The sequence below is a fragment of the Salmo salar genome, chromosome 01 (assembly GCF_965601325.2).
Source record: "Salmo salar chromosome 01, fSalSal1, whole genome shotgun sequence".
NCBI classification, from domain to species: Eukaryota; Metazoa; Chordata; class Actinopteri; order Salmoniformes; family Salmonidae; genus Salmo; species Salmo salar.
This window is the reverse complement of record NC_138291.1, coordinates 16,475,440-16,502,693: the sequence shown is the minus strand read 5'-3', so window position 1 is coordinate 16,502,693 and position 27,254 is coordinate 16,475,440. Positions and strand designations below refer to the sequence as shown.

The 27,254-nt window shown below is 41.7% G+C and overlaps 1 protein-coding gene across 3 annotated transcripts in view; it reads left to right on the top strand.

Annotated features, from left to right (window-relative positions):
- LOC106566340 (kinase D-interacting substrate of 220 kDa B) overlaps positions 1-27,254 on the top strand; it is a 110,781-nt gene that overhangs the window by 5,375 nt on the left and 78,152 nt on the right. For 2 of the 3 annotated variants that reach the window (XM_014134444.3, XM_014134305.3), the window contains exons 2-16: positions 13,388-13,525; positions 14,976-15,074; positions 15,745-15,843; positions 17,378-17,476; positions 17,610-17,708; positions 17,881-17,979; positions 18,953-19,150; positions 21,263-21,361; positions 22,201-22,299; positions 22,507-22,605; positions 23,241-23,418; positions 23,726-23,890; positions 24,628-24,807; positions 25,679-25,844; positions 25,980-26,131. In XM_014134444.3, the coding sequence (XP_013989919.1) occupies positions 13,409-13,525; positions 14,976-15,074; positions 15,745-15,843; positions 17,378-17,476; positions 17,610-17,708; positions 17,881-17,979; positions 18,953-19,150; positions 21,263-21,361; positions 22,201-22,299; positions 22,507-22,605; positions 23,241-23,418; positions 23,726-23,890; positions 24,628-24,807; positions 25,679-25,844; positions 25,980-26,131 (1,948 nt within the window). In that variant the 5' untranslated portion in view covers positions 13,388-13,408. Of the gene's footprint in view, positions 1-2,975; positions 3,119-13,387; positions 13,526-14,975; positions 15,075-15,744; positions 15,844-17,377; positions 17,477-17,609; positions 17,709-17,880; positions 17,980-18,952; positions 19,151-21,262; positions 21,362-22,200; positions 22,300-22,506; positions 22,606-23,240; positions 23,419-23,725; positions 23,891-24,627; positions 24,808-25,678; positions 25,845-25,979; positions 26,132-27,254 lie in introns of those variants that run through there. The other variant, XM_014134390.3, reaches the window with a different exon arrangement.

Sequence of the window (27,254 nt, the reverse complement as noted above, 5' to 3'; positions counted from 1 at the left end):
ATACTTTTATTTTAACTTAATACATAAATTAAATCAATTTAGTCTCAAATAAATAATGAAACAATGCAAACATTGAATAATGCAAAAACACAGTGTTGGAGAACAAAGTAAAAGTGCAATATGTGCCATGTAAAAAAACGAATGTTTAAGTTCCTTGCTCAGAACATGGGAACATATGAAAGCTGGTGGTTCCTTTTAACATGGGTCTTCAATATTCCAAGTTAAGAAGTTTTAGGTTGTAGTTATTATAGGACTATTTCTCTATATACCATTTGTATTTCATAGACTTTTGACTATTGGATGTTCTTATAGGCACTATAGTATTGCCAGCCTGATCTCGGGAGTTGATTGGCTTGAAGTCATAAACAGCGCTGTGCTTCAAGCATTGCGAAAAGCTGCTGGCAAACGGAGGAAAGTGCAGTTGGAATGAATGCTTACGAGCCTGCTGCTGCCTACCACCGCTCAGTCAGACTGCTCTATCAAATATAAAATCATAGACTTAAATATAATATAATAAACACACAGAAATACGAGCCTGAGGTCATTAATATGGTCAAATCCGGAAACTATCGAAAACAAAACATTTATTCTTTCAGTTAAATACGGAACCGTTAGAACGGGTGACAACCCTAAGTGCACAACCTTCAATGTTATGTCATAATTATGTAAAATTCTGTAAAATTAATTACGGTCTTTGTTAGGAAGAAATGGTGTTCACACAGTTCACAACGAGCCAGGCGACCCAAACTGCTGCATATACCCTGACACTGCTTACACTGAACGCAAGAGAAGTAACACAATTTCAGGCACCACATTGATTATATGCAACGCAGGACAAGCTAGTTAAACTAGTAATATCATCAACTATGTGTAGTTAACTAGTGATTATGTTAAGATTGATTGTTTTTTATAAGATAAGTTAAATGCTAGCTAGCAGCTTACCATGGCTCCTTGCTGCACTCGCGTAACAAGTGGTCAGCCTGCCACGCAGTCGCCTCGTGGATTGCAATATAATCGGCCATAATTGGCGTCCAAAAATGCAGATTACCGATTGTTATGAAAACTTGAAATCGGCCCTAATTAATCGGTCGACCTCTAGCTCCTACATTTTTCAACTTAGGAGCACGTGTACTCCTTGTAAAACATTTCAGTGTAGAGCCTTTATATAGCCTAGTCTCCTATGATTCTTAATTTATATGTTACGCCTTGACCCAATGAAGAAATATTTCTCTGTACACAGGCTATATTCAGGCTATATTTCTCTGTATTCAGGCTATATTTCTCTGTATTCAGGCTGTATTCAGGCTATATTTCTCTGTATTCAGGCTGTATTCAGGCTACATTTCTCTGTATTCAGGCTGTATTCAGGCTATATTTCTCTGTATTCAGGCTATATTTTGCTGTATTCAGGCTATATTTCTTTGTACACAGGCTGTATTCAGGATATATTTCTCTGTATTCAGGCTGTATTCAGGATATATATTTCTCTGTATTCAGGCTATATTTCTCTGTATTCAGGCTGTATTCAGGCTATATTTCTTTGTAGTCAGGCTGTATTCAGGATACATTTCTCTGTACACAGGCTGTATTCAGGATACATTTATCTGTACACAGGCTGTATTCAGGATACATTTCTCTGTACATAGGCTGTATTCAGGATACATTTTATTCTAAGCTGTTTGACCCTTGTCCCTCTGCTGTTCCAAAAATAAGACCTTGTTGTGAGCAACACATCCCATGGAAACGTATCCTCAGCAGTTTCACCTCCACAGACAGGCTATAACGAGCTTACTGGTTACATTTAGAGATCTTGGAACTTAATCTCTCCCGCCAGCAGTGCACACATAACAGAGGTATGAGGTTGATGTCGGGAGATAGTCTTAAAGGGATACTTAAGAATGTTGGCAATGAGGCCCTTTATCTACTTCCCCAGAGTCAGATGAACTTGTGGATGCCATTTCTAGGTCTCTGTGTGCAGTTTGAAGGAAATTGCTAGTAGAGAACGATGGATAATCGGCCCGAGCTGATATATCGGGTTGATATTGGCTTTTTGTAGTCTATCGGCCATCTGCCTTTCTTTACCATTAGTCCCTCTAAATAGCAAAACTGCTGATGTGTCGCGCTGCATGAGTCAAATGGTGGTGGTTTTCGGATCCATACCCCTAACTTTCTTTTAAGGTATCTGTGATCAACAGATATCTGTATTCCCAGTCATGTGAAATCCATAGATTAGGGCCTTATATTAACTGTAACTCAGTAAAATCTTTGAAATTGTTGCATGTTGCGTTTATATTTTTGTTTAGTATACTTCAAACTTCCTTCATACTGGACACAGAGACATAAAAATGGTATCCACAAGTTTATCTGACTCTGGGAAAGTACTGTCGATAACGGGCCTGATTTCCAAAATCCAAAAGTATCCCTTTAACCTTGTCCTTCTTGTGGCATTTGGACCTAGACCTACACTACCAGTCAAAAGTTTAGACACACCTACTCATTCCAGGGTTTTTCTTTTCTTTTACTATTTTCTACATTGTAGAATAAAAGTGAAAACATCAAAACTATGAAATAACACACATGGAATCATGTAGTAACCAAAAAAGTGTTAAACAACTGAAAATATATTTAACACTTTTTTGCTTACTTTTTTTATTGTAAATGTGCATGAGAAAGTAATATGTATTGATGAATTGGTATTTGACCATTGCATTATTGAAACATCACTTTTTGTAAGCCAAGAAAAGATGCATTCAGTGACAATGAATGCTCATTATACTTTCTCGTTGATTCCTACGTTAATTTGTTTTGTTTTTTACATGAATGCATAGCCTAAACAGTTAAATATACCTACATTCACATCTAAAGCCTGTACCCATACAACTCTATTGTTGGAACAGTAGAGCATGTCACGTATGGTAATGGTGGCGTGTGTCTATTGTGTTGGAGAGGGGTTTGGGCGTTGCTCTGCCTGTTCATCAATTATTCATGGCAGTCAGGGACAGGGAGGGATGTGGAGCCTAGGCAACGCTTGTTGATACTCAGTCAGTTTGGCTGAGGGATAGTAATTGAAGAACAACCATTGCCATTCAGTGCAGTCAAACTGACATTTTCCATAAAGGTAAGCCACTTAGTTCTTTGTTAATTATTGGACTTTGCTCATTGCTATGTTTGAGGCCTGTGTACTACTAAGACTATTTAGTATACTTGTCTTAGGCTACCTCTTGGTGTTTCTTTGTTGGTCTTTTGTTGGTTTCTGTTTTGCAATGGTAGTGGATGAGGTGAAGTGGTGAGCTCCTCACTCAATACTACGTGCAGAGAATCCTTGAGGTTCATTGATTGTTGCCTGGTGTCACTCTGTCTAATCTTTGGCGCTGCTTATAGCAGCTGTGCTGCCTCTGAGACACATGAGGGTGTGTCAGCTCAGCAGGTTCCTGTTGCCTCAATAACTGAACTGTAAACAAAGGCTCTACTCAGTTGTGTGTATGACAGAATGATCTGATCGGAGAGAAAATTTATTATAGACCTTTTTTTTAACAAAGCCTGTTAACCTAGCCATACTTTCTTTAGAGTTATGTATGGGCAGATAATTGAGGTTGAATAGAGACGTGTTGACTGATTCAATTTCTTCATCTGCTCTTTCGTGGCAGACCAATTTAGCCAGTCACTGGTTCTCAAAACATGCATATTTTTTATAATCGTATTACAGACAGAATTTAAATTTTTGCTGTACATTTAAAAAACAAATGTTTTATGATATTGAAAAACAAATTAGGCCTATCCGAGGATCAAATAGCTTATTACGGACATTCATATTATTAAGAGTGGGTAGGCTAAATAGTCCTAATTAGAGGTTGACCGATTATGATTTTTCAACGCCGATACCGATTATTGGAGGACCAAAAAAGCCGATACCGACTAATCGGACGCTTTTTAATTTTTTTTGTTGTAATAATGACAATTACAACAATACTGAATGAACACTTATTTTAACTTAATATAATACATCAATAAAATCAATTTAGCCTCAAATAAATAATGAAACATGTTCAATTTGGTTTAAATAATGCAAAACAAAGTGTTGCAGAAGAAAGTAAAAGTGCAATATGTGCCATGTAAGAAAGCTAACGTTTAAGTTCCTTGCTCAGAACATGAGAACATATGAAAGCTGGTGGTTCCTTTTAACATGAGTCTTCAATATTCCCAGGTAAGAAGTTTTAGGTTGTAGTATTATAGGAATTATAGGACTATTTCTCTCTATATGATTTGTATTTCATATACCTTTGACTATTGGATGTTCTTATAGGCACTTTAGTATTGCCAGTGTAACAGTATAGCTTCCGTCCCTCTCCTCGCTCCTACCTGGCCTCGAACCAGGAACACATCGACAACAGCCACCCTCGAAGCAGCGTTACCCATGCAGAGCAAGTGACGTTTGAAACGCGATTAGCGCGCACCCCGCTAACTAGCTAGCCATTTCACATGGGTTACACCAGCCTAATCTCGGGAGTTGATAGGCTTGAAGTCATAAACAGCGCAATGCTTGAAGCATTGCGAAGAGCTGCTGGCAAAATGAAAGTGCTGTTTGAATGAATGCTTACGAGCCTGCTGGTGCCTACCATCGCTCAGTCAGACTGCGCTATCAAATCATAGACTTAATTATAACATAATAACACACAGAAATACGAGCCTTAGGTCATTAATATGGTTGAATCCGGAAACTATCACGTTTATTCTTTCAGTGAAATACGGAACCGTTCCGTATTTTATCTAACGAGTGGCATCCCTAAATCTAAATATTCCTGTTACATTGCACAACCTTCAATGTTATGTCATAATTACTTAACATTCTGGCAAATTAGTTCGCATCAAGCCAGGCGGCCCAAACTGTTGCATATACCCTGACTCTGCGTGCAATGAACGCAAGAGAAGTGACACAATTTCACCTGGTTAATATTGCCTGCTAACCTGGATTTCTTTTAGCTAAATATGCAGGTTAAAAAATATATACTTCTGTGTATTGATTTTAAGAAAGGCATTGATGTTTTTGGTTAGGTACATTCGTGCAACGATTGTGCTTTTTCCGCAAATGCGCTTTTGTTAAATCATCCCCCGTTTGGCGAAGTCGGCTGTCTTTGTTAGGAAGAAATAGTCTTCACAGATCGCAACGAGCCAGGCGGCCCAAACTGCTGCATATACCCTGACTCTGTTTGCAAGAGAAGTGACACATTTTCCCTAGTTAAAATAAATTCATGTTAGCAGGCAATATTAACTAAATATGCAGGTTTAAAAATATATACTTGTTTATTGATTTTAAGAAAGGCATTGATGTTTATGGTTAGGTACACGTTGGAGCAACGTGTACCTAAGCGATTATATGCAACGCAGGACAGGCTAGATAAACTAGTAATATCATCAACCATGTGTACTTAACTAGTGATTGCTAGTTTTTTATAACATAAGTTTAATGCTAGCTAGCAACTTACCTTGGCTTCTTACTGCATTCGCGTAACAGGCAGGCTCCTCGTGGAGTGCAATGTAAAGCAGGTGGTTAGAGCGTTGGACTAGTTAACCGTAAGGTTGCAAGATTGAATCCCCGAGCTGACAAGGTAAAAATCTGTCGTTCTGCCCCTGAACAAGGCAGTTAACCCACCGTTCCTAGGTCGTCATTGAAATTAAGAATGTGTTCTTAACTGACTTGCCTAGTTAAATAAAGGTGTACATTTTTTTTTTTTTAAATCGGCCAAATCGGCGTCCAAAAATACCGATTTCCGATTGTTATGAAAACTTGAAATCGGCCCTAATTAATCGGCCATTCCGATGAATCGGTCGACCTCTAGTCCTAATTAATTATATAAGTCTTAAATTAATATTTTTTTGTTTAGGCATAGATTGTCAGGCTGCATTGCCAAATGAAGACCTTTTCGTCTCTTTTTTTGTCTTGGGTTGAAATTCACAATATTGCTTAAAATTATGCTAATTTGGGAATATTGTGATTTCCCAGTTAAGTTATTTTAAAATCTGGCAATGCAGTAGCATTTACGAAATGTTAAACTATAATTATTTGAATGACAATATTATAATTTACCAATGTTTTCGAATAGTAATTTTGTAAATTGCAACGTTGTTCACCGGAAGCATTTGAGAGAAAAAAAAATCTGAATTTCACCGCTACTGTAAAATGCTGTTTTTGGATATAAATATGAACTTGATGGAACAAAAAATGCATGTATTGTATAACATAATGTCCTAGGAGTGTCATCTGAGGAAGATTGTCAAAGGTTAGTGCATAATTTTAGCTGGTTTTAGCTTTTGGTGACGCCTGTCTTTGAATTGACAAAACATTACACACAGCTATTTTCAATGTACTCTCCTAACATAACCTAACTTTATGCTTTCGCCGTAAAGCCTCTTTGAAATCGGACAATGTGGTTGGATTTAGGAGATGTTTATCTTTCAAATTGTGAGAAATAGTTGATTGTTTGAGAAATTGAAATTATTAGATTCTTGCAGTTTTGAATTTCCCGCCATGGTCTCTTGACAATGAATCCCAATACCGGGCAGGGAACCCCAAGAGGTTAATCGAGCATACACTCTTAGAAAAAAAGGTTCCAAAAGGAGAACCCTTTGAAGAAGCCTTTTTGGTTCAAGGTAGAACACTTTTGGTTCTAGGTAGAACCCTTTTTAGTTCCAGGTAGAACTCTTGAGTTCCATGTAAAGCCCTCTGGAAAGAATTCTACATGGAACCCAAAAGAGTTCTACCTAGAACCAAAAGTGTTCTACCTTGAACCGAAAAGGGTTCTTCAAAGGGTTCTCCTATGGGGACAGCCAAATAACCCTTTTAGGTTCTACATAGCACCTTTTTTTCTAAGAGTGTACCGCATAGTTCTGCAAGTCGTGGCAACACTCAGTTTCCACTTAGCCAAGCCAATCCTTAAAAGTTTTCCCTATCTGATTTGTTGGAGAATTACTTCAACTCAATCATGCTATGTAGGCTAAGGCCTAATGACCGCCTACCGTCCCATTGCCTCACACTTAAGCATTAGGCCATCGCTGAAAGTGAAAGGAAATTGGCATATTAGGCCTAGACCCTGCCCTTGTGTAATAATGAGTTGCTGCCTAGTCTCATGTCCTCCATTGCCTGCTGTTATAATGAGCTGCTGCCTAGTCTCATGTCCTCCATAGCCTAGTGTTATAATGAGTTGATGCCCAGTCTCATGTCCTCCATAGCCTAGTGTTATAATGAGCTGCTGCCCAGTCTCATGTCCTCCATAGCCTAGTGTTATAATGAGTTGATGCCTAGTCTCATGTCCTCCATAGCCTAGTGTTATAATGAGTTGATGCCTAGTCTCATGTCCTCCATAGCCTAGTGTTATAATGAGTTGATGCCCAGTCTCATGTCCTCCATAGCCTAGTGTTATAATGAGTTGATGCCTAGTCTCATGTCCTCCATAGCCTAGTGTTATAATGAGTTGATGCCCAGTCTCATGTCCTCCATAGCCTAGTGTTATAATGAGCTGCTGCCCAGTCTCATGTCCTCCATTACCTGCTGTTATAATGAGCTGCTGCCCAGTCTCATGTCCTCCATGGCCTAGTGTTATAATGAGTTGATGCCCAGTCTCATGTCCTCCATAGCCTAGTGTTATAATGAGTTGATGCCTAGTCTCATGTCCTCCATAGCCTAGTGTTATAATGAGTTGATGCCCAGTCTCATGTCCTCCATAGCCTAGTGTTATAATGAGCTGCTGCCCAGTCTCATGTCCTCCATTACCTGCTGTTATAATGAGCTGCTGCCCAGTCTCATGTCCTCCATGGCCTAGTGTTATAATGAGTTGATGCCCAGTCTCATGTCCTCCATAGCCTAGTGTTATAATGAGTTGATGCCCAGTCTCATGTCCTCCATAGCCTAGTGTTATAATGAGTTGATGCCTAGTCTCATGTCCTCCATAGCCTACTGTCATAATGAGCTGCTGCCCAGTCTCATGTACTTTGCCTTCCTTATTAGGCCCGTGTGAAATGCAAGTGAAAGTCTGCACTTTTCACTGTTTGCTGCCACCAAGTGAGATCTTTGTTTCAACTGATAACATTTCTGAGCTTAAAGCTCAAAGAAATACCATCCTTTAAAACCGAAAGCAGCAAGTGGACAACAGACATCCCCTTTTTTTCATTGCTTGGCTTAGAGCCTATGTATGTATAAGCCGTAACACATTCATAAGCATATTGACTGACATTTAACCAAAACCCTTCTTACATCAGCTGATACCTCAAAGTGCTGTACAGAAACCCAGCCTAAAACCCCAAACAGCAAGCAATGCAGGTGTAGAAGCACGGTGGCTAGGGAAAACTCCCTAGAAAGGCCAGAGCCTAGGAAGAAACCTAGAGGAACCAGGCTGTGAGGGGGGGCCAGTCCTCTTCTGGCTGTGCCGGGTGGAGATTATAACAGAACATGGCCAAGATGTTCAAATGTTCATAGATGACCAGCAGGGTCAAATAATAATAATCACAGTGGATGTCGAGGGTGTAACAGGTCAGCACCTCAGGAGTAAATGTCAGTTGGCTTTTCATAGACGATCATTCAGAGTATCTCTACCGCTCCTGCTGTCTCTTGAGAGTTGAAAACAGCAGGTCTGGGTCAGGTAGCACATCCGGTAAACAGGTCAGGGTTCCATAGCCGCAGGCAGAACAGTTGAAACTGGAGCAGCAGCACGGCCAGGTGGACTGGGACAGCAAGGAGTCATCAGGCCAGGTAGTCCTGAGGCATGGTCCTAGGGCTCAGGTCCTCCTCCTCCGAGAGAGAATTAGAGATCATACTTAAATTCACACAGGACACCGGATAAGACAGGAGAAATACTCCAGATATAACAGACTGACCCTAGCCCCCTGACACATAAACTACTGCAGCATAAATACTGGAGGCTGAGACGGGAGGGGTTGGGAGACATTGTGGCCCCACCCGATGATGCCCCCGGACAGGGCCAAACAGGCAGCATATAATCCCACCCACTTTGCCAAAGCACAGCCCCCACACCACTAGAGGGATATCTTCAACCACCAACTTACCATCCTGAGACAAGGCCGAGTATAGCCCACAAACATCTCCGCCACGGCACAACCCAAGGGGGGGCGCCAACCCGGACAGGACGATCACGTCAGTGACTCAACCCACTCAAGTGATGCACCCCTCCTAGGGACGGCATGGAAGAGCACCAGTAAGCCAGTGACTCAGCCCCTGTAATAGGGTTAGAGGCAGAGAATCCCAGTGGAGAGAGGGGAACCAGCCAGGCAGAGACAGCAAGGGTGGTTCGTTGCTCCAGTGCCTTTCCGTTCACCTTCACACACCTGGGCCAGACTACACTCAATCATAGGACCTACTGAAGAGATGAGTCTTCAATAAAGACTTAAAGGTTGAGACTGAGTCTGCATCTCTCACATGGGTAGGCAGACCATTCCATAAAAATGGAGCTCTATAGGAGAAAGCCCTGCCTCCAGCTTTTTGCTTAGAAATTCTAGGGACAGTCAGGAGGCCTGCGTCTTGTGTCCGTAGCGTACGTGTAGGTATGTACGGCAGGACCAAATCGGAAAGATCGGTAAGAGCAAGCCCATGTAATGCTTTGTAGGTTAGCAGTAAAACCTTGAAATCAGCCCTTGCCTTAACAGAAAGCCAGTGTAGAGAGGCTAGCACTGGAGTAATATGATCACATTTTTGGGTTCTAGTCAAGATTCTAGCAGCCGTGTTTAGCACTAACTGAAGTTTATTTAGTGCTTTATCCGGGTAGCCGGAAAGTAGAGCATTGCAGTAGTCTAACCTAGAAGTGACAAATGCATGGATTAATTTTTCTGCATCATTTTTGGACAGAAAGTTTCTGATTTTTGCAATGTTACGTAGATGGAAAAAAAGCTGTCCTTGAAACTGTCTTGATATGTTCGTCAAAAGAGAAATCAGGGTCCAGAGTAACACTAAGGTCCTTCACAGTTTTATTTGAGACGACTGTACAACCATCAAGATTAATTGTCAGATTCAACAGAAGATCTCTTTGTTTCTTGGGACCTAGAACAAGCATCTCTGTTTTGTCCGAACTCTAAAAGTCGAAGATCTGCAGCCATCGACTTCCTTATGTCTGAAACACAGGCTTCCAGGGAAGGCAATTTTGGGGCTTCACCATGTTTCATCGAAATGTACAGCTGTGTGTCATCTGCATAGCAGTGAAAGTTAACATTATGTTTCCGAATGACATCACCAAGAGGTAAAATATATAGTGAAAACAATAGTGGTCCTAAAACAGAACCTTGAGGAACACCAACATTTACAGTTGATTTGTCAGAGGACAAACCATCCACAGAGACAAACTGATATCTTTCCAACAGATAAGATCTTAACCAGGCCAGAACTTGTCCGTGTAGACCAATTTAGGTTTCCAATCTCTCCAAAAGAATGTGGTGATCGATGGTATCAAAAGCAGCACTAAGGTCTAGGAGCACGAGGACAGATGCAGAGCCTCGGTCTGACACCATTAAAAGGTCATTTACCACCCTCACAAGTGCAGTCTCAGTGCTATGATGGGGTCTAAAACCAGACTGAAGCGTTTCGTATACATTGTTTGTCTTCAGCAAGGCAGTGAGTTGCTGCGCAACAGCTTTCTCTAAAATCTTTTGAAAGGAATGGGAGATTCGATATAGGCCAATAGTTTTTGTATTTTCTGGGTCAAGGTTTGGCTTTTTCAAGAGAAGCTTTATTACTGCCACTTTTAGTGAGTTTGATACACATCCGGTGGATAGAGAGATGTTTATTATGTTCAACATAGGAGGGCCAAGCACAGGAAGCAGCTCTTTCAGTAGTTTAGTTGGAATAGGGTCCAGTATGCAGCTTGAAGCCATTATTATTTTCATCATTGTGTCAAGAGATATAGTACTAAAACACTTGAGTGTCTACCTTGATCCTAGGTCCTGGCAGAGTTGTGCAGACTCAGGACAACTGAGCTTTGGAGGAATACACAGATTTAAAGAGTCCATAATTTGTTTTCTAATGATCATGATCTTTTCCTCAAAGAAGTTCATGAATTTATCACTGCTGAAGTGAAAGCCATCCTCTAGGAGAATGCTGCTTTTTAGTTAGCTTAGCGACAGTATCAAAAATACATTTTGGATTGTTCTTATTTTCCTCAATTAAGTTGGAAAAATAGGATGATCGAGCAGCAGTGAGGGCTCTTCGGTACTGCACGGTACTGTCTTTTCAAGCTAGTCGGAAGACTTCCAGTTTGGTGTGGCGCCATTTCCATTCCAATTTTCTAGAAGCTTGCTTCAGAGATCGGCTATTTTCTGTATACCAGGGAGCTAGTTTCTTATGACAAATGTTTTTTGTTTTTCGGGGTGCGACTGCATCTAGGGTATTGTGCAAGGTTAAATTGAGTTCCTCAGTTAGGTGGTTAACTGATTTTTGTACTCTGACGTTCTTGGGTAGGTGGAGGGAGTCTGGAAGGGCATCTAGGAATCTTTGGGTTGTCCGAGAATTTATAGCACGACTTTTGATGATCCTTGGTTGGGGTCTGAGCAGATTATTTGTTGCGATTGCAAACGTAATAAAATGGTGGTCCGATAGTCCAGGATTATGAGGAAAAACATTAAGATCCACAACATTTATTCCACAGGACAGAGTATGACTGTGGCAGTGAGTAGGTCCGGAGACATGTTGGACAAAACTCACTGAGTCGATGATGGCTCCGAAAGCCTTTTGGAGTGGGTCTGTGGACTTTTCCATTTTAAAGTCACCCAAAATTTGAATATTATCTGCCATGACTACAAGGTCCGATAGGAATTCAGGGAACTCAGTGAGGAACGCTGAATATGGCCCAGGAGGCCTGTAAACAGTAGCTATAAAACTTGATTGAGTAGGTTGTATAGATTTCATGACTAGAAGCTCAAAAGACGAAAAACGTCATTTTTTTGGTTGGTAAATTGAAATTTGCTATCATAAATGTTAGCAACACCTCTGCCTTTGCGGGATGCGTGGGGGATATGGTCACTAGTGTAACCAGGAGGTGAGGCCTCATTTAACACAGTAAATTCATGTTTCAGTCAGGCCAATCACATCAAGATTATCATCAGTGATTAGTTCATTGACTATAACTGCTTTGGAAGTGAAGGATCTAACATTAAGTAACCCAATTTTGAGATGTGAGGTATCACAATCTCTTTCAATAATGGCAGGAATGGAGGAGGTCTTTATTCCAGTGAGATTGCTAAGGCGAACACCGCCATGTTTAGGTTTGCCCAATTTAGGTCGAGGCACAGACACGGTCTCAATGGGGATAGCTGAGCTGACTACACTGACTGTGCTAGTGGCAGACTCCACTAAGCTGGCAGGCTGGCTAACAGCCTGCTGCCTGGCCTGCACCCTATTTCATTGTGGAGCTAGGGGAGTTAGAGCCCTGTCTATGTTCGTAGATAAGATGAGAGCATTTATACTACTATCTGTACTTACTGGTGGCACAGACGCTGTTTCATCCTTTCCTACACTGAAATTACCCTTGCCTAACGATTGCGTCTGAAGCTGGGCTTGCAGCACAGCTATCTTCGCCGTAAGGCGATCGTTCTCCTGTATATTATGAGTACAGCGACTGCAATTAGAAGGCATCATGTTAATGTTACTACTTAGCTTCGGCTGGTGGAGGTCCTGACGAATCACGTCTAGATAAAGCGTCCGGAGTGAAAAAGTTGAATGAAAAAAAAGTTGAGCGAGGGAAAAACTAAAAATATAAATGGTAATTAAAAGTAAAAACCGTCAGGTAGCAAAGTAAGGTTAGCAACAAAACGCACAGCAGCACGTAAACAAGTCTGCAAGTTGTGACCGGAAATGACGTGAGAAGCGATCAACAATCAAATATTATTTGTAACATGCGCTGAATACAACAGGTGTAGGTAGACCTTACAGTGAAATGCTTACTTACAAGACCTTAACCAACAATGCTTTAAGAAGTTAAGAAAAAAAAGAAAAAATAAGTGTTAAGTAAAAAAAGTTTGATAAGTAAAACATTTAAAATAAAAGTAACAAATAATTAAACAGCAGCAGTGAAATAACAAGTGAGGCTGTATACAGGGGGTGACGGTACAGAGTCAATGTGCGGGGGCACCGGTTAGTTCAGGTAATTGAGGTAATATGTACATGTAGGTAGATTATAAACAGAGATTATCAGCAGCGTAAAAGAGGGGTCTGGGTAGCCCTTGATTAGCTGTTCAGGAGTCTTATGGCTTGGGGGTAGAAGCTGTTACGAAGCCTTTTGGACGGATGTTTTGTTATGATGTTCTTGTGAACATGAGCTTCAAATATGTCCAGCCAGCTACTGTGCCAGCCAGGCTTATGTGTCATAATAACCCCTCTCTTTGTGTGTCTCAGTCGTGGCAGTGAGGCGTAGCCATGGACACCAGCACCTCTCTGGCCATCCAGAGCCTGTTCAGCTACGTGGAGGAGGACAACGTGCCGGCCATCAAAGCCCACCTGGACAAGTTCAAGGAGGTGGACAGCAGGAGCGAGGTGAGTGGAAGGCACTGCTAAGCAAACATTAAAGGGGAAGTTCACCCATTTCTACATGTGGCCTTATTTTCATTCTTTCTATGCTTGTAGTTGATCAACCAAACAGTTTTTTTTATATTTTTGAGCCATTGACGACAATGAATTATGAAAATGTTTCTAAGCATCTTAATAAAACGCTCCAAACAAACTCATATTACATCACAATCTCATTCTGGATAATGTCGCTCTACTTAATTTAGATTTCTTTTCCCACTGTCCCATAAATCCATGTCTGCATCTTTTTTCTTGTTATTGTAAACAGCATCATTCAAACATGGATTTATGGCACGGTGGGGAAAAACAACAACATTTAGTGCAGAGATATTATCCAGAGTGAGATTGTGATGTAATAGGAGTTGGTTTGGAGTGTTTCATAACATGCTTTAGATACATTTACATAATGCATTGTAGTCAATGGCAAGCGATGACTCAGCAAAATGTGAGATTTTTTTTTCTCTGAAATGAAACGAAATATTTAAGAAAAATTGTTTCGGGGATCAACTACTAGCACAGAAAGAATGAAAATAAGGCCATATGTAAAAATGGGTGAACTTCCCCTTTAACATTGTTTCAATGAAGAGTTCAGCCACTAGCCATATGTGACATGCACACGCAGTTACAAGCTAGAGCAATATCCACCGTAGTAGTACGGATGAAGCCTGAGCTTTAGAAAACCCTGAGTAGATCTAGCTTGCTTCGTAGGATACCCCTCACATTTTATTTAAGATTTTAAATCCTGGATGCTGATTGTTTTTTAGACAGGCAGCCCAATTCTGATATTCTTTTCTGAAAATGAGCTGATGTGAGAAGATCTGATGTGATTAGTCAATGTGATTAGTGGAAAAAATCTCAGAATTGGGCTGCCTGTGTGATCGCAGCTTAAATCGACCAAATAATTCAACCATCACATATTTAACACTTTACCAGGTGAATAAGCAACTAAAACAGTCATTAGTATTCTGTGTAAACCCATTTTTGAATCTTTCATACCACATTATAAACTGGGCGGTTCCAGCCCTGAATGCTGATTGGCTGACAGCCGTATACCACGGGTATGACAAAACATTTATTTTTACTGCTCTAATTACGTTGGTAACCAGTTTATAACAGCAATAAGGTACCACTGGGGTTTGTGGTATATGGCCAATATAACACGGCTAAGGGCTGTTCTTATGCACAACCCAAAGCGGAGTGCCTGGATACATCCCTTCGCCGTGGTATATTGGCCATATACCACACCTCCTCGGGCCTTATTGCTTAATTATATCATCGTATTAAAGTGATGCTCCAATGAAATCTGGGCTTAGTTGTTAGGCTACTTTGGTGTGATTGATAACTGTTTGTCTCTCTCTCTTCTCTCTCTTCTCTATCTCTCTTCTCTCTCTCTCTCTCTCTATCTCTGTCTCCTCAGAATGGTCAGACTCCCCTGATGGTGGCATCAGAGCAGGGCAGCCTAGAGATGGTCCAGGAGCTCCTCAGGAGGGGAGCCAATGTCAACCTGGATGATGTGGTAAACAGACACGCATACACACACACACACACACACACACACAGACGCGCATACACACACACACACACACACACACACACACACACACACACACACACACACACACACACACACCACACACACCAAATGGTAGTTCGACCATGGCTTCGAGGTTTGGTGTCATTTTAGCCACATTATTCAGACATGGCACAGAGGTCTTAGTGTCCAGGCTGCAGAACTCACCACACTGTGTTTGGGTTAATACAGAGCCCCATAATGAACACCTGTAGAATGCCTCAGGCCTCAGTTAGAGTAAATGACAGGGTGTAGATCTGCTGTCTCCATCAACACACCCACTCTCAACACACACACACACACACACACACACACACACACACACACACACACACACACACACACACACACACACACACCCTCTTACTAAACCACACACACACACACACTCAGACTCTCACTACACTAGACTGAGTGAGACTGACCAGACCTGGGCACCGTCTCCCTCTCTTTTTCTCTTTCTCTCTCTTTTCTCTGTCTGACACTAACTGTCTCCACCCTGCATCCATGAGCACCTGGTACGACCAGCTGGTAGGTACAGCATTGTGGAGCCATGACGTGATTGGGGTTTCCGTGGCGACCCAGTCTAACCCCTGTGTGTTCTGCCCGTCAACAGGACTGCTGGACGGCGCTGATCTCGGCGGCTAAGGAGGGCCATGTGGAGGTGGTGAAGGAGCTGCTGGCCAACAATGCCAGCCTGGAGCACCGGGACATGGTAGGAGAGGAGAGGAGAGGAGAGGGGAGGGTACTGGGTATTGGGAAGAGACATTGGCAGAGTGGGCACTCTGAAGGAAGCAGTAAAGCTTTTGAACCTGTGTGTAACATTTCTCTTGAAAGACTAGTTTCATTGAAAAAGCTAGGAAAAACATCTTCAGAAAAAGATGAAAGGATGATTATGCTTGATCTTCTTTTTTTCTGGGTAATAATATATTTTGAAAAGCTTTCATGTCTAAAACATTCTGGGGTGAAGAAGGTAGCTTACAACTCTGGCACAGCAGTGTATCTGGCATTAATAGTGTCCATAGGATATTCCGTATGAGAGCTAGAATACAATACAATTTATACAACGGGTGGGTCTAATCCTGAATGCTGATTGGTTTAAACCGCAGAATACAAAACAATACAATACAATACTTGCTTTATTGGTCCATTTGCACGGATATTCTTTATTTTTTGCTGTCACACTACCAGACCTGACATACAATGGTAGAACTAGTTTCTTCACATTATTCCTCTATTTTTTTTATGTGTCACTGCAATCCATTCCAGGCTGATTTAAAAAAAATAAAATAATGTATTTTACCTTTTTTACAAATTCTTATTTACAATGACGGCCTACTTTGTAGTGATTCATCCGTTATCTTCGGACACGATTCCATTAGCTTCAGTATGATCTCCTCCATTTTGTAATAATTGCATTTTGTGAGCTCTGGATGTCTGGAGTACATTAACCTGGTTAATAACTGTAAAACAACCTCTCAGTGGAAGGAAGCCCATTTCATATCCTATAGTATCTTTCCACAGTTCTGTGTTCATTCACGTTTCACAGTATAGTTCATTGTCAAGGCTATTCTAAATGCCTTGTTTTTGCAATATGCCAATGAGAGAGATGAGCCTTTTGGTTTTCCTCTGCAAATTAAAGCATTCAGAGAGTGATATTTAAGTAGCATTGGGGGGTGGGGGGGGGGGGGGTAATGGAGAAAAGACTAATGCCTCTTTGTTCATTATGAGTGTCATCATGACCAAAGCTTTCTCACTTAAGATACATTTTACCTTCTGAGATGTGCTGTTTTCATTTCAGATGTTTTATTTAGTGGACTTGTTCTATTCTAAGGTGACATCAGTCATGGCAGTGTTTGGTGCCAGCCTGTCTGTACTAATAACAGTAGTGTTTGGTGCCAGCCTGTCTGTACTAATAACAGTAGTGTTTGGTGCCAGCCTGTCTGTACTAATAACAGTATTAAATCCACTGTGTGGCTACATACATGTCGTGCTATATGACCACTCCGCTGCTGTCTCTGTCTCTGTCTGTCTGTCTGTCTGTCTGTCTGTCTGTCTGTCTGTCTGTCTGTCTGTCTGTCTGTCTGTCTGTCTGTCTGTCTGTCTGTCTGTCTGTCTGTCTGTCTGTCTGTCTGTCTGTCTGTCTGTCTGTCTGTCTGTCTGTCTGTCTGTCTGTCTGTCTGTCTGTCTGTCTGTCTGTCTGTCTGTCTGTCTGTCTGTCTGTCTGTCTGTCTGTCTGTCTGTCACAGGGGGGATGGAGCGCCCTCATGTGGGCTTCCTATAAGGGTCGTGTGGAGGTGGCCCAGTTGCTGCTGGAGAAAGGAGCTAGTCCCAACATCACTGGCCAGGTACTATTCCTATATAAAGAGCTTTAGACCTTGTATTTATTCATACATTAAATAACTGATTGTCATAATTAGGTACTGTATATCATTAGTGTATTACAGTGTTAGTTAAATATGCTAATGTCTGTCCTTCCAGTACAGTGTGTTCCCTGTCATCTGGGCAGCCGGACGAGGCCATGCTGAGATCGTCCATCTCCTCATTAAGCATGGCGCTAAAGTCAACTGCTCTGACAAGGTAAGCACACAGACACATACTCACCACCGGTTCTGTCTTCTACAAAATGATTTTAAAAAAGCAACCTAAAGTAAGTTAGGATCTTATTTAAACTATGCCAATGACCCTACTTAAGGTGTTTCAATAATCATCAATGCTGTCTTTCTTTCTCTCTCTCCTTCCCTGTTCTCAGTATGGCACTACCCCGTTGATCTGGGCAGCCAGGAAAGGCCACTTTGACAGTGTGATGCACCTGCTGGTCAATGGGGCTGATGTAGACCAGGAGGGAGCGGTAAGTGGACCTCCCTACTCTCATTAAAACTCCAGGATATCCCTATACGGTCACAAATAATAGTTTGGCCCTTCACAACGACTCACTAAAGGTTCACGCAAGACAGGCATTTGTTTGTTTGCTATTTTCACCAAACAAGTTCAGTATTGTTAGAGGTTGTGATTGAAATGTACATGAGGCCTTGTATAATAAAGGCTTCCCAGATGATATTCCCAGTCATACCAATTGGAAGCATTGTGCTAAATCACTCAAATCAGACTGTTATTCTCCCCTATCAGCATTGTGCTAAATCAGACTGTTATTCTCCCCCTATCAGCATTGTGCTAAATCAGACTGTTATTCTCCCCTATCAGCATTGTGCTAAATCAGACTGTTATTCTCCCCCTATCAGCATTGTGCTAAATCACTCAAATCAGACTGTTATTCTCCCCTATCAGCATTGTGCTAAATCAGACTGTTATTCTCCCCTATCAGCATTGTGCTAAATCACTCAAATCAGACTGTTATTCTCCTCTATCAGCATTGTGCTAAATCAGACTGTTATTCTCCTCTATCAGCATTGTGCTAAATCAGACTGTTATTCTCCCCTATCAGCATTGTGCTAAATCACTCAAATCAGACTGTTATTCTCCTCTATCAGCATTGTGCTAAATCACTCAAATCAGACTGTTATTCTCCCCTATCAGCATTGTGCTAAATCAGACTGTTATTCTCCCCTATCAGCATTGTGCTAAATCAGACTGTTATTCTCCTCTATCAGCATTGTGCTAAATCACTCAAATCAGACTGTTATTCTCCTCTATCAGCATTGTGCTAAATCACTCAAATCAGACTGTTATTCTCCCCTATCAGCATTGTGCTAAATCAGACTGTTATTCTCCCCTATCAGCATTGTGCTAAATCAGACTGTTATTCTCCCCTCTCAGCATTGTGCTAAATCACTCAAATCATACTGTTATTCTCTCCCTATCAGAATTCCATGACAGCTCTAATCGTGGCGGTGCGGGGTGGTTTCAATGAGGTGGTGAAGGAGCTTCTGAAGAGGAACCCCAATGTCAACATGACAGACAAGGACGGCAACACAGCCCTGATGATCGCTGCCAAGGAGGGCTATACTGAGATAGTGCAGGACCTGCTGGATGCTGGCACCTACGTCAACATACCAGACAGGGTAGGTGACAACAACACAGGCTATTGTAGTGATGTGCGCTGAGAGTCGGGAAGCAAGTTTTAATAATTAAACACAACATAATACAAAAATAAGAAACACAAACAAGGCACAGAACTGACATAGGACCAGAAACCAGGACGCCTGGGGAAGGAACCAAAGGGAGTGACATATATAGGGAAGGTAATCAGGGAAATGATGGAGTCCAGGTGAGTCTGATGATGCGCAGGTGCGCGTAACGATGGTGACAGGTGTGCGCCATAACGAGCAGCCTGGGGACCTAGAGGCCAGAGAGGGAGCACACGTGACAACTATAGACCAGTGGTTGCCAACTGGTTGATCGCGATTCAAAAGTCCTGCGCACCGGGTAAGCAAAGTGTTCCCATGAGACAAACTGTGACTAAATCGAGTGCACCTACTGCGCTGCCCAATCAGATAGCTCAAATCACCATGGCTACAGAGCTTCCGTGACCCTGGCCACAGCCACGTTTTTAATAGGCTACTAGCCTATATAAGATTTAATAACTTTTAAAACCATGACCACAGAGAGACTGTCAATGAATACAGCAAAGAGCTGCTGTTTTTTTGAGTGAGTTCATGTTAAAGTTTATATTCAGCACTGTCACTGTTTTTATTCAACACTATTACAAAATGTGCTTCTCCGTACTTCCGCTCGGACTGCAGCTGCAGTGAATGAGTAGCCACGTAGCGATAGCTGTGCGTTTTATTATTATTAGCAGCTCGCCGTGTTTATTTTAATATCTCTGGTCATAGGAACAACATGAATTTGTGCATGAGGCAGATGCGGTGCGACTCGAGTTTCACCATCCGGTGGAAGACGGTGTCCCCTCTCTCTGGTCAGTCTCACCAGAGGAAAGGAAGGAGAGAGCAGGGACTGTGAGAGGCGGTTGGGAAAAATAGTTTTGAACGGTCATCCAACTCTAAATTCCAAGTCGGAAACTCAAGCATCTTTCTAGAGCTCCGACTTTTCGACCTGAAGATTACTGATGTCGTGATTTGACCTCATTGACCATCAGATGCATGTTCCATCAGTCCAGTAAAATAAAAAACCGAAAGATTTCGATTCATGCTCCACAGTGCCTCACAAGTGCTAAACCAACTGATCTATTTTGTTATCAAAGCTCGAGTTTTGAAATATAATATGGTCTGATTAACAATATTGGCAGGCCAATCATATAGCCAATATGCTGTGATAATGTATTAGGCCTACTGCCCAAACGTCATTCCTACAGAACTGTTTGTGTGAGGTTAATGTAAAAAATGTAAATCTGAGCAGTAGATCTCAGCTTGCTTTTAGACTGCGAATGGGATCTTGACTCAGAAACGGTTGGTGCCCACTGCTATAGACTAGATAGGAAGAGATACATACTGTAGGTAAAGATGGTTAGTTTAAAGGAGGGTCAACATACCAGACAGGGTAGGCAACCATCACCAGTCACTAAAGATTAGCTGAAATGTTGCCCTGACAACCCTGCTAATACACAGCGTAGAGTCTAGACAGGATTATATCAACCTGAATGATAAAGGTCATGCTATACAGGATTATATCAACCTGAATGATAAAGGTCATGCTAGACAGGATTATATCAACCTGAATGATAAAGGTCATGCTATACAGGATTATATCAAGCTGAATGATAAAGGTCATGCTAGACAGGATTATATCAACCTGAATGATAAAGGTCATGCTAGACAGGATTATATCAACCTGAATGATAAAGGTCATGCTAGACAGGATTCTATCAACCTGAATGATAAAGGTCATGCTAGACAGGATTATATCAACCTGAATGATAAAGGTCATGCTAGACAGGATTATATCAACCTGAATGATAAAGGTCATGCTATACAGGATTATATCAACCTGAATGATAAAGGTCATGCTAGACAGGATTCTATCAACCTGAATGATAAAGGTCATGCTAGACAGGATTATATCAACCTGAATGATAAAGGTCATGCTAGACAGGATTATATCAACCTGAATGATAAAGGTCATGCTATACAGTATAGTCTACCTCCTCTGTTGTGAGATGATTCAGTGTGTGTTCTCTGTAGTGAAAGCCTGTGGTGTTTCCTGTGTGTGTCACACAGAGTGGGGAGACGGTGCTGATTGGAGCAGTGCGAGGAGGACACGTGGAGATCGTCAGAGCCCTTCTGAACAAATATGCCGACATTGACGTCAGGGGACAGGTAGGAGTCTCTAATGTGACACATCCACATTGTTAAAGGTCCAATGCAGCCATTTCTATCTCCATATCAAATCATTTCTGGGTAACAATTTCTAGGTAATCACCTTACTGTGATTTTTTTTTTTAACCATTTTAATTGAAAAAAAAAACAGCTTCTTAGCGAAGAGCAATTTCTCAAGCAAGAGTTTAGCTAGGACTATCTGGGAGTGGTCTGAGTAGGGAGGGGAAAACTGAAAACAACCTATTATTGGCAGAGCGGTTTGGAACCCTCTCTTATTGGTCTATTAACTAATTTTACCTGGTGATGTCACAAGGCAGGCCAAAACTCCATCCCACCAAAACAGGCTAAAAGTTTTAGGCATCTATTCAAACAGCCCTTACACTAAAAGGGCATTATCATAATTTAAAACAATTTTACAGTATTATTTCAACCTCATAGTGTGGAAATATATCTAACACAGAAAAATCCCATTTTTGACTGCACTGGGCCTTTAACATTTATTTGATCTATCATCATGCCATTACTGGTCCCATTCATTAGGGCACACTGTAGCAAAACTTTTTACAATGGAAAACAAAAACAAACATTTCTTATTGGACATATTCAGGTAGTCCCTCCCTGTTTCTGTCAGTTTTGTTCTGTTTGGTGCCTGTTATTCGCTATTCACTGTGTATTTATTCCTCTTGTCACTATTTTAATCTTTAACTCTGCATTGATAGAGAAGGACCCATAAGTAAGCATTTCAGTGTTAATCTACACCGGTTGTTTATGAAGCAAGTGACAAAGAACATTTGATTTGATTTAATGAATACGACCATGTTCTCAACTGTGCTAAACAGGACAGTAAGACTGCTCTTTACTGGGCGGTAGAGAAAGGGAATGCCACCATGGTGACAGACATCCTCCAGTGCAACCCGGACACTGAGAGTTGCACCAAGGTAAGGAACAGCCACAGCTGCTCTATGTTAATTGACAGTCATTTCATTGCACTATGACACATTCTTCACTTGAAATTCTACACATCATGATGAAGTTATCCTTGTTTCAAAAGGATTCTTTTCACAAGTCATTAAAGTTGCAAATAAACCTTTGCTTGCTTATATTCTCTAGGTCTGAGATGATGATGATGATGTTGTGTATTTCAGGATTCAGAGACCCCTCTGATCAAAGCCACCAAGATGAGGAACATTGAGATAGTAGAGCTGCTCCTGCACAGAGGGGCCAAGGTGGCAGCTGTCGACAAGGTACTGGAGAAACACAACATATAGAGCCTATGTCTTTCCAATATCATCACAGGTTCTGTACTCTAATCCTCTCTACTCTACTCGAATCATCTCTACTCTACTCTAATCATCTCCACTCTACTTTAATCATCTCTACTCTACTCATCTCTACTCTAATCACCACTACTCTACTCATCTCTACTCTACTCTACTCTGCTCTAATCACCTCTGCTCTAATCACCTTTACTCTAATCCTCTGTACTCTAATCATCTCTACTCTACTCTACTCTAATCATCTCTACTCTAATCATCTCTACTCTAATCATCTCTACTCTAATCATCTCTAATCATCTCTAATCATCTCTACTCTAATCATCTCTACTCTACTCATCTCTACTCTACTCTAATCATCTCTACTCTAATCATCTCTACTCTAATCATCTCTACTCTAATCATCTCTACTCTACTCTAATCATCTCTACTCTACTCTACTCATCTCTACTCTAATCATCTCTACTCTAATCATCTCTACTCTACTCATCTCTACTCTACTCATCTCTACTCTACTCATCTCTACTCTACTCTACTCTACTCATCTCTACTCTAATCATCTCTACTCTACTCTACTCTACTCATCTCTCTCTCCCCGTGTCCAGAAAGGAGACACAGCCCTTCACATTGCCATCAGAGGGCGGAGCCGCAAGCTGGCTGAGCTCCTCCTGAGGAATCCTAAAGATGGCCGCCTGCTCTACCGCCCCAACAAGGCCGGCGAGACGCCTTACAACATTGACTGCACCCACCAGAAAAGCATCCTCACCCAGATATTTGGAGCCAGTGAGAAATTATACTTTATCATGAAGACATGCATATTAAAACAGATATAGTTAACAAGTACTCTAGTGTTGAATTTGAACCTGTTATTATGAAAGAAAAATGTAACAAAGAAAATATAACATTCAACTGCTATTATTTAAGTCACCTGTTAATATGAATCATTACTCTGAAGGTTTAGCTCGCTCACTCTTAGTTTGGATAAATTGTGGTATTTATCAAGTTATGATCTCTCTCTCTCTCTCTCTCTCTCTCTCTCTCTCTCTCTCTCTCTCTCTCTCTCTCTCTCTCTCTCTCTCATATCTGTCAGAGCACCTGTCTCCTTCTGAGTCTGATGGTGACATGCTGGGGTATGATCTGTACAGCAGTGCCCTAGCAGACATTCTCAGTGAGCCCACCATGCAGCCTCCTATCTGTGTGGGCCTGTACGCCCAGTGGGGTAGCGGCAAGTCCTTCCTGCTCAAGAAACTGGAGGGTAAGAGGACCACCAGGAACACCACTGAGGCTGTTTTTGACTGTTTTGTTTCAGCTGAAGTGTCTCGAAGCGCGCTCATGTAAAAATAGTAAAATACTACTACAACAGCAATATCAATCTCAAAGTGAACATGTCAGCCTATTTAGTAAAGTTCTGGACCTTACCTGTACAATGTGTTTCATTTTTACTCAGTCCCAGTTCTCTGCCTTAGTGCCTCATGTGTAGGTCTCTGTGTTAGGCAGGACCAGCTAAAGGCCCTGACTCATGTGTAGGTCTCTGTGTTAGGCAGGACCAGCTAAAGGCCCTGACTCATGTGTAGGTCTCTGTGTTAGGCAGGACCAGCTAAAGGCCCTGACTCATGTGTAGGTCTCTGTGTTAGGCAGGACCAGCTAAAGGCCCTGACTCATGTGTAGGTCTCTGTGTTAGGCAGGACCAGCTAAAGGCCCTGACTCATGTGTAGGTCTCTGTGTTAGGCAGGACCAGCTAAAGGCCCTGACTCATGTGTAGGTCTCTGTGTTAGGCAGGACCAGCTAAAGGCCCTGACTCATGTGTAGGTCTCTGTGTTAGGCAGGACCAGCTAAAGGCCCTGACTCATGTGTAGGTCTCTGTGTTAGGCAGGACCAGCTAAAGGCCCTGACTCATGTGTAGGTCTCTGTGTTAGGCAGGACCAGCTAAAGGCCCTGACTCATTTGCAGTTGCCTATTCTTATGTGTAACCTGCTTCCCCCCCACCTACAGATGAGATGAAGAATTTTGCGGGCCAGCAGATTGAACCTCTGTTCCAGTTCTCCTGGCTGGTGGTGTTCCTCACGCTGCTGCTGTGTGGCTCTGTAGCTCTGGTCCTGGGCTTCACAGTCACCCACCGCCTGGCCATCGCCGTCTCCCTCAGCCTCCTCGCCCTGCTCTATGTCTTCTTTGGTGAGAAACACTACAATAGAATGGAGCGGAAGACGATAATATTTTGTAGAGTAGAGATGTTTATAGAATGGAGCGGAAAACGATAATATTTTGAAGAGTAGAGATGCTTATAGAATAGAATGGAGCGGAAAACGATAATATTTTGTAGAGTAGAGATGCTTATAGAATAGAATGGAGCGGAAAACGATAATATTTTGTAGAGTAGAGATGTTTATAGAATGGAGCGGAAAACGATAATATTTTGAAGAGTAGAGATGCTTATAGAATAGAATGGAGCGGAAAACGATAATATTTTGTAGAGTAGAGATGCTTATAGAATAGAATGGAGCGGAAAACGATAATATTTTGTAGAGTAGAGATGCTTATAGAGTAGAATGGAGTGGAAAACGATAATATTTTGTAGAGTAGAGATGCTTATAGAATAGAATGGAGCGGAAGACGATAATAATTTGTAGAGTAGAGATGCTTATAGAGTAGAATAGAATGGAGCTGAAGACGATAATATTTTGAAGAGTAGAGATGTTTATAGAATGGAGCGGAAGACGATAATATTTTGTAGAGTAGAGATGTTTATAGAATGGAGCGGAAGACGATAATATTTTGTAGAGTAGAGATGCTTATAGAGTAGAGTAGAATGGAGCGGAAGAGAATAGTATACAATAGAATACCTGGGTGTTATGCAGTTAGGGAAAGTTGCACGTATTATATCACTAGAGGGCGCCATTGGTCTGTTAGTTTTGAGCAGCTGTACAGTGTTTCATTAAATAAAACTACATTTTTAAGGTTCTTGCCACTGGATGTCAACGTAGGTGGGTGAAAGTCTGATGGTCAATCAGAAATATGATGTATTCTTCTCTCTCTCTCTCTCCAGTGTTGGTGTACTATGGGGGTCATCGTGAGGGGGAGAACTGGAACTGGGCGTGGGTCCTCAGTACCCGTCTGGCCCGTCAGGTGGGCTACCTGGAGCTGCTTCTTAAACTCATGTTCGTCAACCCCCCCGAGCTGCCTGAGCAGACCACCCGCGCCCTGCCTGTCAGGTAATACACATACAGGACACACAGATGAACACACACACACACACACACACACACACACACATATATATATATATACACTTACACCTTGATGTGTACAGCCTTGAATAGAAAAAGTATTTTCCTTGTGTGTGTCAGGTTCCTGTTCACAGACTACAACCGTCTGTCCAGTGTGGGAGGAGAGACGTCTATGGCAGAGATGATAGCCACTCTGTCTGACGCCTGTGAGAGGGAGTTTGGCTTCATGGCCACCCGCCTCTTCAGAGTGTTCAAGAACGAGGAGAACCAAGGTACTATCTTATGTGTCCACTTTGGATATCCTTTAGAATCTTGTCTTATTACCTGTCTCTTATACGGTGTACTTCCTGTACACTCAAATCAAAATCAAATCAAACTTTATTTGTCACATGCGCCAAATACAAGCCCTTAACCAACAATGCAGTTCAAGAAATAGAGTTAAGGAAATATTTACTAAATAAAGTAAAAAATAAAATAACACAATAACAATGCTTTATACAGGGGGTAACAGTACTGAGTCAATGTGCAGGGGTACAGGTCATTTGTACATGTAGGTAGGGGTAAAGGGACTAGGTAGGGTACAGGTTAGTTAAGGTCATTTGTACATGTAGGTAGGGGTAAAGGGACTAGGTAGGGTACAGGTTAGTTAAGGTCATTTGTACATGTAGGTAGGGGTAAAGGGACTAGGTAGGGTACAGGTTAGTTAAGGTCATTTGTACATGTAGGTAGGGGTAAAGGGACTAGGTAGGGTACAGGTTAGTTAAGGTCATTTGTACATGTAGGTAGGGGTAAAGGGACTAGGTAGGGTACAGGTTAGTTAAGGTCATTTGTACATGTAGGTAGGGGTAAAGGGACTAGGTAGGGTACAGGTTAGTTAAGGTCATTTGTACATGTAGGTAGGGGTAAAGGGACTAGGTAGGGTACAGGTTAGTTAAGGTCATTTGTACATGTAGGTAGGGGTAAAGGGACTAGGTAGGGTACAGGTTAGTTAAGGTCATTTGTACATGTAGGTAGGGGTAAAGGGACTAGGTAGGGTACAGGTTAGTTAAGGTCATTTGTACATGTAGGTAGGGGTAAAGGGACTAGGTAGGGTACAGGTTAGTTAAGGTCATTTGTACATGTAGGTAGGGGTAAAGGGACTAGGTAGGGTACAGGTTAGTTAAGGTCATTTGTACATGTAGGTAGGGGTAAAGGGACTAGGTAGGGTACAGGTTAGTTAAGGTCATTTGTACATGTAGGTAGGGGTAAAGGGACTAGGTAGGGCACAGTCAGTGTTAATGTGGCTGTCATTGGCCTCCTGTCTGTCTACAGGAAGGGCATAGTTATTTCCCTATAATGGATAGGGCTGTGACGATTTTTTATTTATTTTTGTTTAATTTATCCTTTATTTAACTA